The 13,088-nt window shown below is 46.2% G+C and overlaps 1 protein-coding gene across 4 annotated transcripts in view; it reads right to left on the bottom strand.

Moving 5' to 3' along the window:
* Positions 1 to 13,088, bottom strand: part of hecw2a (HECT, C2 and WW domain containing E3 ubiquitin protein ligase 2a) — a 263,018-nt gene that overhangs the window by 223,328 nt on the left and 26,602 nt on the right. For all 4 annotated transcript variants that reach the window (XM_061918718.1, XM_061918719.1, XM_061918721.1 and 1 more), the window contains exons 3-4: positions 2,283 to 2,390; positions 2,107 to 2,201 (exon numbers count right to left, since the gene is read on the bottom strand). In XM_061918718.1, the coding sequence (XP_061774702.1) occupies positions 2,107 to 2,201; positions 2,283 to 2,390 (203 nt within the window). The remainder of the gene's footprint in view (positions 1 to 2,106; positions 2,202 to 2,282; positions 2,391 to 13,088) is intronic.

Here is a 13,088-nt window from a genome sequence, read left to right as displayed (position 1 = left end):
ACTTTCTTGTTCTTGTCAAAAGTCTAGCAGCCACATTTTGTACCAACAGCAATCTTTTAATGCTAGACATGGGGAGACCCGAAGATAATACGTTACAGTAATCGAGGCGAGACGTAACAAACGCATGGATAATGATCTCAGCGTCGTTAGTGGACAAAATGGAGCGAATTTTAGCGATATTACGGAGATGAAAAAAGGCCGTTTTAGTAACACTCTTAATGTGTGACACAAAGGAGAGAGTTGGGTCGAAGATAATACCCAAATTCTTTACCGAGACGCCTTGTTTAATTGTTTGGTTGTCAAATGTTAAAGTTGTATTATTAAGTAGAGGTCGGTGTCTAGCAGGACCGATAATCAGCATTTTCGTTTTTTTTGGCGTTGAGTTGCAAAATGTTAGCGGACATCCATTGTTTAATTTCATTAAGACACGCCTCAAGCTGACTACAACCCGGCATGATGTTGGCCACAAAGCCACCGAAAATGCTGGAAGAAATGTTGCCTTCATATTTTAATCAGTGACATAGCATGGCGTGGTCAGGAATATGTTTGGGGTGAAATGTTATATTAAGCGCTTTATCATTCAATAGTTTACATTTTAATGTGCTTCTTCACACAAAATGCTCCCACGCTGATCGCAAAGCCCTACGCAGAGGATGTGTTCTGTATTTAGGGCGGGGCATCACCTGACAGACACACCAACGTTATTATACCGACAGCGTTTCACATCAATTTCAATCAGGTGAAAGCAAAATTAGTCACATCGGTATGGTTTAATGTTAACATTATGTTGACTGCACATTTTGGATTGGATAATCTTTGAAATAAAAGTGGACTTCTTCGCGTTACGTTGTTGGAGTTGTAGTGGGCTGTGCATGACCACAGATTGTATATTGGAAGAGGGTGATCTACAGCATGGTGATGTACGGCGACATACCAAAAACAGGACCTCTGTGTTCTCAATGGTAGTTACGGCTATGATAGGATAGACTCTATTCGATGATGGGTTCTCAGTTCTCACTGTAAATCGCTTTGAGTGTCTGCAAAAGCGCTATATAAATCTAACCCATAATTATTGCTGCTGACGTAAGTAGCTTCCAATACGTCATAACTACTCAAATTCCCAAAGGCTCAGTTGGAGCAAGTACTGTATGAAGGAAGGCAAGATTGCTAAATAAATATTTCCACCATTCCTCCATGGTTTAATTACAAATTATCAAGACTTGTAGGGATTCTAAATACATACAAATTGGTGCCAATGCGGAGGAAAGTTAGTTTTACAGTATAGTAGCCATAGTAGTTAATATGTTTAATTTTATGCTTCCATAAAATAATCATTAAAAGCAAATAGTTTTCACCCATGTTTAAAAAATGTTAAAGGAATGAGGATGGTGAGCAAGTGTGAATAATAAAGTAACTGTACATCTTTGGTTCACTTGTATACCACGGCTTTGAGCGGAAGTGTTCTTTGCAAAACACTAAGTCCCCAAATAACATGGGGTCTTTGACAATTAACCTTGCAGACATGCCTAAATTTAGGTAGGAATGTCAACTTGTGACGAATATATGTACTTGTCCCCAATCATAAAACGATAAAAACATTTCTACCACACTTTAACCTTTTCCTTTGTTCATCCACAGACTGTTCACGGGTTTGGACTCATGATTGCACAATGATATCTGACCTTCATTTGTTTTCTCTTAAGGTGTGACCGGATGCGACATCATGTGGCGTGAGCATTGACCGGAAGTCTCGCCCACCTCCATCCATCCATCCATGTTCTACCGCTTGTTCACTTTGGGGTCGCGGGGGGCGCTGGTGCCTTTCTCAGCTACAATGGGGCGTAAAGGGGGTACACCCTGGACAAGTCGCCACCTCATCACAGGGACCTCGCCCACCTCATTAATCAAATCTTGACAAGTAGGCCTTATTTTATCTCTCTCTGGCTTTGTATAAAATACATATGGCATATAGACACAAAGTAAAGTAGATAAATGTAAACAAAGTAAAGTTGATAAAGGCAGACACAAAGTAAAGTAGATAAATGTAGACAAAGTAAAGTTGATAAGGGCGGACATAAAGTAAAGTAGATAAATGTAGAGACAAACCAGGACAGCCGTGTTCTTCACCGTGATGCAGGGGGTTGTGGCTCGCAGGGCTCCACTCGCTCCATGGTAATACTTGAAGCAGATCTTTGTCTCGGCTGCAGGAGCAGATAAGAATGTTATTTGTTTCCGATACCGTACAAACATGGCTAACATTTTGCGACAAAAACCTCACTTACGATCCATGAAGTAAGGCCCCGCCTCCAGTCGCCACACTATCTGACCTTTCTGAGTCCCATTCACGCCTCGGTTCTTGCAGTCCCACACGTTGGATGGACTGCTTTCATCTGCAGGAGGCGATAAACATGTTTTTGGATGCATTATCTTTGTACTAGTTTGTTATGTTAACATGAGTGCTTTTCAATGGCTGTCACACCCTGGCATAGGTAATGAAGTGCTGGAAAATTAATCTCTTTCCCTGCACGGAAATTGGTGCTAAAAACATCTGAGTCAAGGAGGAGGAGGCTGTTCATTTTGAGCATTTTAACCAAGAGGAGAAGAATGTAGTTTTTCCCAACAACTTTTGGGGTTTATGGACTATGTTATGAAAAGAAACAACCCACTGGAAATAAAACAATAAAATGGGCAGGATAGGACCCTTTCAAAATCAGAGTTTGATTGTATTGCCTCTCATTTGCACAAGCCTAAAACTGAAACTTGAAATAAATACAATGTTTTTCCATGTGCAAGTCCATCAACCAGAAACTTTTTGTATTGTCAGAAAAACTTGTGTGTGAATAGTTGAAGATGACATGACGTGACATGAAATTAAGTGATGACAGATCACTTCACTTCACATAACGATAGGGTCTTCTCTTGGGAGCCAGGTCTGTCTGTGACGGCCTCTCTTGATGGCGAGGCTGTGTTCACCGAGTCTGTACCTAGTCAACGATGTCCTTAATTATGGGGCAGTTACAGTGCTTAGGTAGTTTGCCACTATGTTTTCTCTGTTAACGGCCAATAGCATTAAAATTTACTCAGTTTTTTTGTTGTTTCTTTACAGTGTATCAGATAGTTTTCCTTTTGTTTTTTTATGGTTTAATTCAGCTAGTGGGATTTCTATCTGGTTGCTCTATTTGAGTTCGTAACCAGAGTTCCTGAACTAGCTGTATGTGGGGGCATCTCTCTATGGTCTCCCTATAGGCTTTATTGTAGAGCATGTCAGGGTCACTTTCCTTTTTTGTTGGTCATTTTCCGCCTAGTACAGATAATGGATTTGCACATTTCTGTGTGAAGGGTCTCAGTCTGGTGTTTGTCCCATTTTAGGAAATCTTGGTCTGCAGGTGGGCCCCAGACTTCACACGCATAGAGAAAGATAGGTTCTATAACAGAGTCTAATATTTTAAGCCAGATTTTAATTGGGATGTCCAATTTGATGTTTTTCTTGATGGCATAGAAAGCCCTTCTTGTCTTGTCTTTTAGGTTTTCCACAGCTTGGTTCAAATTTTCTGTGGCGCTGATGTTTACCTTAAATGGCGATTCATTATGAATCTTGATACATGGGTGACGATACGATGCACTGACAATACTGTTTAAAAGATTATGATTTGATACGATTCGATGCAATACGATATGATTCGATGCAATTTGATGCAGATGGAAGCTTTGCATGGTGAAAAGAAAATTAAATGCATCATGTATCATCACAGAACAATGTCATGATAAAAGTTAAAGTACCAATGATTGTAATAGACACATTCAAAACAGGTGGTGCCTGTATTAATTATGAGCAAACAGTATCAGTATTGCAATCCAAAAACTTAAATAAAAGAAGATGTAAAAAAAACACACTTTTGTAAAAGCTACCAGGTACTTACTGTTGTTTGCCAAGGTAGCAACAATTACAAACAGTGGTGTTATAACACCATTGTAACACAAGTGCAGGATAAGCGTCACCACGTAATCTAAACAGCAGCTTCAGTGTAGAAGCTTGAATACTTTATTGACTATTTCGAATGCATTAAAAAAAAATGCATCCATCATCACGTCTTTCATAAAGATTGTGAACGATAGGCAAAATTCCCCCAAAAAGTGGTGTTCACATTAAACTGTTTGGGATTAATACATTTTTGTGTTACAAACTTTTGTGTGATGTTGCTTCTTACTTGTAATTATTACGAGCTGATTTTTTATGCGTATGTAGCGGTAATTGAACTGAATGTGACAGCGTATCCTAATTACGACAATCAGCTTTACATTATCCCTGCTTACTAATCGTTAAAAGTAGCCATCAATCAATCAATCAATCAATGTTTAATTATAAAGCCCCAAATCACAAATGTCTCAAAGGACTGCACAAATCATTACGACTACAACATCCTCGGAAGAACCCACAAAAGGGCAAGGAAAACTCACACCCAGTGGGCAGGGAGAATTCACATCCAGTGGGACGCCAGTGACAATGCTGACTATGAGAAACCTTGGAGAGGACCTCAGATGTGGGCAACCCCCCCCCCTCTAGGGGACCGAAAGCAATGGATGTCGAGCGGGTCTAACATGATACTGTGAAAATTCAATCCATAGTGGCTCCAAGACCGCAGCGAGAGTCCCGTCCACAGGAAACCATCTCAAGCGGATCAGCAGCGTAGAGATGTCCCCAACCGATACAGGCGAGCGGTCCATCCTGGGTCCCGACGAGCGGTCCATCCTGGGTCTCGACTCTGGACAGCCAGTACTTCATCCATGGTCATCGGACCGAACCCCCTCCACAAGGGAGGGGGGGACATAGGAGAAAGAAAAGAAGCGGCAGATCAACTGGTCTAAAAAGGAGGTCTATTTAAAGGCTAGAGTATACAGATGAGTTTTAAGGTGAGACTTAAATGCTTCTACTGAGGTAGCATCTCGAACTGTTACCGGGAGGGCATTCCAGAGTACTGGAGCCCGAACGGAAAACGCTCTATAGCCCGCAGACTTTTTTTGAGCTCTAGGAATCACTAATAAGCCGGAGTCTTTTGAACGCAGATTTCTTGCCGGGACATACGGTACAATACAATCGGCAAGATAGGCTGGAGCTAGACCGTGTAGTATTTTATACGTAAGTAGTAAAACCTTAAAGTCACATCTTAAGTGCACAGAAAGCCAGTGCAGGTGAGCCAGTACAGGCGTAATATGATCAAACTTTCTTGTTCTTGTCAAAAGTCTAGCAGCCGCATTTTGTACCAACTGTAATCTTTTAATGCTAGACATGGGGAGACCCGAAAATAATACGTTACAGTAATCGAGACGAGACGTAACAAACGCATGGATAATGATCTCGGCATCTTTAGTGGACAAAATGGAGCGAATTTTAGCGATATTACGGAGATGAAAGAAGGCCGTTTTAGTAACGCTTTTAATGTGTGACTCAAAGGAGAGAGTTGGGTCGAAGATAATACCCAGATTTTTTACAGAGTCACCTTGTTTTATTATTTGGTTGTCAAATGTTAAAGTTGTATTATTAAGTAGAGGTCGGTGTCTAGCAGGACCGATAATCAGCATTTCCGTTTTTTTGGCATTAAGTTGCAAAAAGTTAGCGGACATCCATTGTTTAATTTCATTAAGACACGCTTCCAACTGACTACAGTCCGGCGTGTTGGTCAGCTTTAGGGGCATGTAGAGCCATACCTTCGTCCAATGGACCAATCTTTTTTTTTTAATCCAAATGTCAACGACACCTTAGATTTAATATTCGGCGGCGCATTATTTGCAAAGTCTTTAGGGGTTGCCTGCTATGTTGCTGTGTCATCACTCGCAAACGAGAATGATACTCTTGTATTACGTCATAACAGAAATCTCGCATGATTACAGCGGCCATATTTTGTAGTTGATCTACAAGGAAGAAATTTGTGACTAGACGTGGGTAGAGTACCCAAATATTTTACTCAAGTAATAATACCATTACTTTAGAATAATATGATTGAAGTAAAACTAAAAATTGTCAACAAAATTATTACTTGAGTAAGTATTCCGTGAAAAAACTACTCAAGTATTGAGTAACTTGTGAGCAACTTCTGAATTTTTAGTAGCTATTTTATAATGGTTCTTGGACTACAATTGTAGTTGATGTGTGCATGTGTGTGAAACATAAAATTATATACAGTTTGTTGCAGCATGTTTTCTGTAGTTAGAAGTTGACTTCTTGCAGGTTGAAATGTGAACCTTTCTACTGACACAGATGACAGCACATGATGTAAATGTTCTTTGTACTAGTTTGGAAAGTAATTATTAAAGATTTGTGCTGCCTTGTCTGACGTCATGTCAGTTTTACAGTCGGTACGTTGCTCTGATTTGTGAAATAGTTCAGTTTCTTTTATTTTCCCAGCTAAATTTGAAGTTCTAGTTTTTATGATCTCTCCATCCATTTTCTACCACTTGTTTTTCTCGGGGCTCACGGGGGATGTTTGAACCTATCCAAACTGCATTTAGGTGGAAGGCGGTGTACACCCTGGACAAGTCACCAACTCGTGGCAGGGCCAACACAAATAGATAGACAACGATCACACACATTCACACACTAGGGGCAATTTAGTGTTGCCAATCAACCTATCTCCAGGTTCATGTCTTTTCTTATCGCTAATGTGACTGTTTGCCATACATTATGCGCCTCTCGTACACGAGGGCGCGATTGTGGTCATTTCAGCTTGTTTATTACATGCTAATAAGTTAGTGGTAGTAACTTTCAAGCTCAGTATCTAACAAACTTTCCACTGCTATTTACTGTTGTTGGTATTTTTTTAATGTGTTTAAGGAAATACAAAAAGATCGCTATTTTAAACAATGGATGTCCGCCAACTTTTTGCAACTCAACGCCAAAAACACGGAAATGCTGATTATCAGTCCTGCTTGACACCGACCTCTATTTAATAATACAACTTTAACATTTGACAACCAAACAATTAAAAAAGGCGACTCGGTAAAGAATCTGGGTATTATTTTTGACCCAACCCTCTCCTTTGAGTCACAAATTAAAAGCGTTACTAAAACGGCTTTCTTTCATCTCCGTAATATCGCTAAAATTTGCTCCATTTTGTCCACTAACGACGCTGAGATCATTATCCATGCGTTTGTTACGTCTCGCATCGATTACTGTAACGTACTATTTTCGGGTCTCCCCATGTCTAGCATTAAAAGACTACAGTTGGTACAAAATGCGGCTGCTAGACTTTTGACAAGAACAAGAAAGTTTGATCATATTACGCCTGTACTGGCTCACCTGCACTGGCTTCCTGTGCACTTAAGATGTGACTTTAAGGTTTTACTACTTACGTATAAAATACTACACTGTGGAGGGGCGTGGTCGCGCTTTCCCTGCAGGCGGGGTGTTTGCAGGGCTGGCCATGAAGCAGCCAACAGGTGAGTGGATAATCTCAGCTGGAACGAGTTATCTAATCACCTGTTCCCTTTATTAGCAGGGCCGGAGACCATGAGAGGGGGTTCTTCTGGGAACAGAGGAGACCGAGAGGCTGAAAAGTAAAGAAGGAACTTTGAACATAAAGACTAGATTGCCGAAAGGCAACGAGGAAATTTTGATAAAGCAAACCAGATTGCTGAGAGCAAAAAGACGGACTTTGAAAACGAATGTAAACGAAAAAAAGAAAAACTTTCCTGTTAAAGACCAACGTCTCAGGTGTTGTGGTCACAGTGCTCCACTGGAACCCGGAGGGGAAGAGAAAAACTTTCACAAGTGGCGCCCAACTAAAACGAACCAAGAAGATGTCCACCACAACACTCCTAGAGGCGCTCGGACAAGTTCTGGCCGAGGTATCAGAGGCGAGCCAGCAGCAGACCCAACTACTGCAGTCCCCAATGGACAGAGCAAACGCAGATACGGGGGCGTCAACCTCGATGCAGCACATGGGGGGAGAGGGTGGGAGAGGACCCTCAAGCGTACCTTGATGTTTTCGAGGCCACAGCAACAGCGTGCAGGTGGCCAGAGGAGGAGTGGGGAATGAAACTGCTCCCACTCCTGGCGGGGGAGGCGCCGTGGGCGGCCTTGAGTCTCCCAGCGGCCGCCCGGATGCAGTACCCAAACCTGCGCCGCGCCATACTGGATCGGGTTGGCAGCAGTACAGAAGACCACCGGCGGAGGTTCCGCGCTCTGAGGTTGGGCCCAAATGACCGCCCATTCGTGCTGGCACAACAACTGAGGGACGCGGCCACCCGGTGACTACAACCAAATGGGCAAGACAACAAAATGTTTAAGTTGATTGTCCTAGGACAATTTATTGATGCCTTTCCGGCCAGGACCTCCGCATGGGTGAGGTACCACCGCCCCCAGGACGTGTTGATGGCAGTAAACTTGGGGAAGACCATCTGGCTGTCCAGAAGGAGGCGATGGCAAAAGCGGCCGAAACGCCTACACCAGCACCGGGTCGACGAGTCACACCGCCGGAAGGGACGTCCCTGGAACCAAGGAGCAGGTTCCCCACTCAGAAGAACGATGTCAAAGCACACACACCCGTACCCATTCACGCACCCTCAGACACATAACAAGGGGGGGACCACGGGGTTGTCTCATCTCCTCTGCTTGTGCGTTGCAGGCTACCGGCGCTGCAAATGGAGGGCTTCCCTCGCAGATGGCGCCTCGAGCCCCAGGGCTGGTGTGCTGGGAGTGCGGTCAACCTGGGCATGTGCGCCGGGAGTGCACCATGATGGAGGTGGGTCAGGTGCTACAGGTTGTCGGGCCTCCAGCACCCGCCCCCGATTCAGGGGAGACATACTGTGTCACGGTAAGGGTACAAGGGAGTGCATACCGGGCAATGGTGGATTCGGGCTGCAAACAGTCCATGATCCACCAGAACTTGGTTCGACCCGGGGTGTTGAGGCACGCGACACGGGATAAAATTAGGTGTATTCATGGGGATGTGCACGAGTACCCGATTGTGCCAGTGGAAATTCAATATAAAGGCCAAAAGCATAGTGTCAAGGTTGCCGCCAGCGCACACCTCACGCACCCCATAATTTTAGGAACGAATTGGTCAGGATTTAACCAGCTAGTAACGCAATGCGTGGGAATGCGTTCACGGGCTGTAGGAGAGGGGAACATTCGCGTGGTTCTCAGTGGCGACGCAGTTTCATCCGGGAGGGCCGAGCGGGAACCGGTGGGGGCTGTGCGGGAAGCCCCCCCGGCCCTCCGATGGCAACCTACGGAGGATTTTCCCCTCGAGCAGTCCCGCGATGAAACCTTGCGCGCGGCCTGGGACCAGGTGGATTTCATCGACGGTCAGCTGGTGCGCCCGGGGAAAGCGTGGGTATTCCCCCATTTTTCAATTATTCGCGAGTGACCCGTGACACTCAGACCGGGGAGGAACACACCCAGTTGTTGGTGCCAAAAGGCCGCTGGGAAATGATTTTCCATGCGGCCCATCTTAACCCACTATTTGGCCACATGGGGTATGATAAAACACTTAATCGGGTTATAGTCCGATTCTATTGGCCAGGCCTACGGGCAGACGTGCGCTGTCCGGATTGTCAGCTGGTGAACAAGGCGGCCATCCCGAAGGCCCCCTTGCGCCCATTACCACTCATAGAGGTCCCGTTCGAAAGAATTGGGATGGACCTCTTCGGACCATTATCCCCGAGCACACGGGGATACTGCTTTGTGTTAGTCCTTGTGGATTACGCAACGCGGTATCCCGAAGCAGTGCCTTTGCACTCCATCTCGACCAAGAGTGTGGCGCAAGCACTCTTCACGGTCATCTCCCGGGTCAGAATCCCGAAAGAGATCCTGACTGACAAGGGCACATCCTTCATGTCACGCACAATAAAGGAATTATACGGGTTATTGGAAATCACGGCAATCCGCACCAGCGTTTATCATCCCCAAACGGATGGGCTGGTGGAGCGAATCAATAAAACGCTAAAAACCATGATCCGTAAGTTCATGCACGAGGACAAGCACAATTTGGATAAATGGTTGGAGCCCCTAATGTTTGCGATGCGGGAAGCACCCCAGACCTCCCTAGGTTTTACACCTTTCAAACTTCTATATGGCCGGAGGCCTCGCGGAATACTGGACGTCCTTAAGGAAAGCTGGGAGGAAAGTCCAAGCTCCAGCAAAAACGAAATTAAATACGTCATGGACATGCGGGCAAAACTCCACCAGGTGGCGCACTTATCACGTATAAATTTGCTCCATGCCCAAGAGCGTGAACAGCGCATGTACAACAAAAGGGCCAACTGCGCAAATTTGCACCGGGAGAAAAGGTGCTTGTATTGCTCCCAACCTCAAGCTCCAAATTACTTGCAAAGTGCCAAGGACCCTTTGAGGTCACACGGCAAGTAGGTGATGTTGATTATGAGGTTCGGCGCTCAGACCGACGCGGAGACACTCAGATTTATCATCTGAACCTGCTGAAGGCATGGAGGGAGGCCGAACCTGTCTCCATAGTGACGGTAGTGGGAGAGTAGGAGGAGCTGGGCCCTGAGATCCCGCGCTCTGGGCCACCCTCTCATCTTCTCTGTGACAAACAGCTCACGGGGGCGCAGGAGGATGTTGCCGAGTTGCAGCGGAGCTTCTCTGACGTGTTCTCCGCGCAGCCTGGACGGACGAATCTCATACAACATCACATTGAGACCAGCCCGGTGTTTACGGTGCAATCTCGGCCATATCGGCTGCCCGAACACAAACGCAAAGTAGTTCGGGAAGAATTAAAAACCATGCTTGAGATGGGGGTGATAGAAGAATCCCACAGTGCCTGGTGTAGTCCCATTGTCTTAGTAGGGAAGGATGGGACTATACGGTTCTGTGTAGATTACCGCAAGGTAAATGCGGTATCACGTTTTGACGCGTACCCAATGCCCCGGGTCAACTAGCTCCTGGATCGGCTAGGCGCTGCTCGTTTTTTTTCGACGCTGGATTTGACCGAGGGCTACTGGCAGATTCCCCTTGTCGCCAGAGTCCTGGGAAAAAACGTCCTTTTCCACTCCGGACGGGTTGTACCAATTCGTGACACTTCCGTTTGGCTTGTTCGGTGCGCCGGCCACGTTCCAGCGCCTCATGGACCGGGTACTGCGACGCCATGCGGCGTACGCAGCTGCATACTTGGATGATGTCATCATTCACAGTGGCAGCTGGGAACAGCACATGCGGCAGGTGGGGGCAGTGCTCGAGTCCCTGAGGCGGGCGGGGCTCACCATCAACCCGGCCAAGTGCGCAATTGGCCGGAGGGAAGTACAGTACCGGGGGTACCACTTGGGAGGGGGGGCTGCAGACACAAGTCGACAAGACGGCGGCGATCGTGGCCTGTCCATCCCCCAAGACGAAAAAAGAGGTGTGGCAGTTTTTGGGACTGGTGGGCTACTACCGCCGGTTCATTCCCCGGTTCGCGGACCTGACCAGCCCACTGACTGACCTCACCCGAAAGGGTGCCCCGGAGCTGGTCCAGAGGACGGAGCAGTGCCAGTGGGGGTTCGTGGAGGTAAAAACAGCACTCTGCGAGGAACCGGTACTGCACATGCCAAACTTTAATATCCCCTTCTGTCTGCAGGCGGACGCGTTGAGCCGGGGACTGGGGGCTGTGCTGACCCAGCAGGTGGGGGACGTCGACCGCCCCGTACTTTACATCAGCCGGAAGTTGTCAGACCGAGAGGCGAGGTACAGCACCCTAGAGAGGGAGTGTCTCGCCATCCGGTGGTCGGTCGAGGCCCTCCTCTATTACCTGCTGGGGAAGGCCTCCAGTCTCTGCTCGGACCACAAACCTCTGCAGTGGCTCCACCGAATGAAGGATGCCAATGCGCGGATCACCCGGTGGTACCTCGCACTGCAGCCCTACAACTTCCGGGTGGTCCAAAGGCCAGGCACGCGGATGGCCGTGGCCGACTTCCTCTCTCGCCCTGCTGTGGCTGGCGCGTCCGAACGCGAGTCCGGCTTGAGTCTGGCGGTGGAGGCCTGTGGAGGGGCGTGGTCGCGCGTTCCCTGCGGGCGGGGTGTGTACAGGGACGGCCATGAAGCAGCCAACAGGTGAGTGGATAATCTCAGCTGGAACGAGTTATCTAATCACTTGTTCCCTTTATTAGCAGGGCCGGCAACCATGAGAGGGGGTTGTTCTTGGGAATAGAGGAGACCGAGAGGTTGAAAAGCAAATAAGGAACTTTGAACAAAAAGACTAGATTGCCGAAAGGCAACGAAGAAATTTTGATAAAGCAAACTAGATTGCTGAGAGCAAAAAGACGGACTTTGAAAACAAATATAAACGAAAAAAATAAAAACTTTCCTGTAAAAGACTAACGTCTCAGGTGTTGTGGTCACAGTACTCCGCTGGAACCCGGAGGGGAAGAGAAAAACTTCCACATACACGATCTAGCTCCAGCCTATCTTGCCGATTGTATTGTACCATATGTCCCGGCAAGAAATCTGCGTTCAAAGGACTTCGGCTTATTAATGATTCCCAGTGCCCAAAAAAAGTCTGCAGGCTATAGAACGTTTTCTGTTCGGGCTCCAGTACTCTGCAGTTCGAGATGCTGCCTCAGTAGAAGCATTTAAGTCTCATCTTAAAACTTATTTGTATACTCTAGCCCAGGGGCGCTCACACTTTTTCTGCAGGTGAGCTACTTTTCAATTGACCAAGTCGAGGAGATGTACCTCATTCCTATTTATTATTTATATTTATTTATTTATGAAAGATACATTTTTGTTAACAAGTTAATGGTGTTTAATGATAATACAAGCATGTTTAACACACATAGATTCCTTTCTTTCATGAAGACAAGAATATAAGTTGGTGTATTTGATTCTGATGACTTGCATTGATTGGAATTAGACAGTGGTGCTGATAACGTCCGCATTTTCAAATGGAGGAAAAAAAAAGTCCTCCTTTCTGTCCAATACCACATGAAAGTGGTTGGATTTGGCATCTCATTTGTCCAACTTGCATACTCGTTTTTAAAAACTTTGTTCTGAGAGTAGCATATGTGTGTGGCCCTTTAATGTCTGGCAGCAGGTGAGTGACGTCAGTGAGTGTGCGGGTGGGCAAGCAAGTGAGAAAGCGGTCGCTGAGGGCGGGGGA

The sequence above is a fragment of the Nerophis ophidion genome, linkage group LG13, assembly GCF_033978795.1.
Source record: "Nerophis ophidion isolate RoL-2023_Sa linkage group LG13, RoL_Noph_v1.0, whole genome shotgun sequence".
NCBI classification, from domain to species: Eukaryota; Metazoa; Chordata; class Actinopteri; order Syngnathiformes; family Syngnathidae; genus Nerophis; species Nerophis ophidion.
The sequence above is the reverse complement of the archived record's forward strand: the minus strand, read 5'-3'. Positions and strand labels throughout refer to the sequence as shown.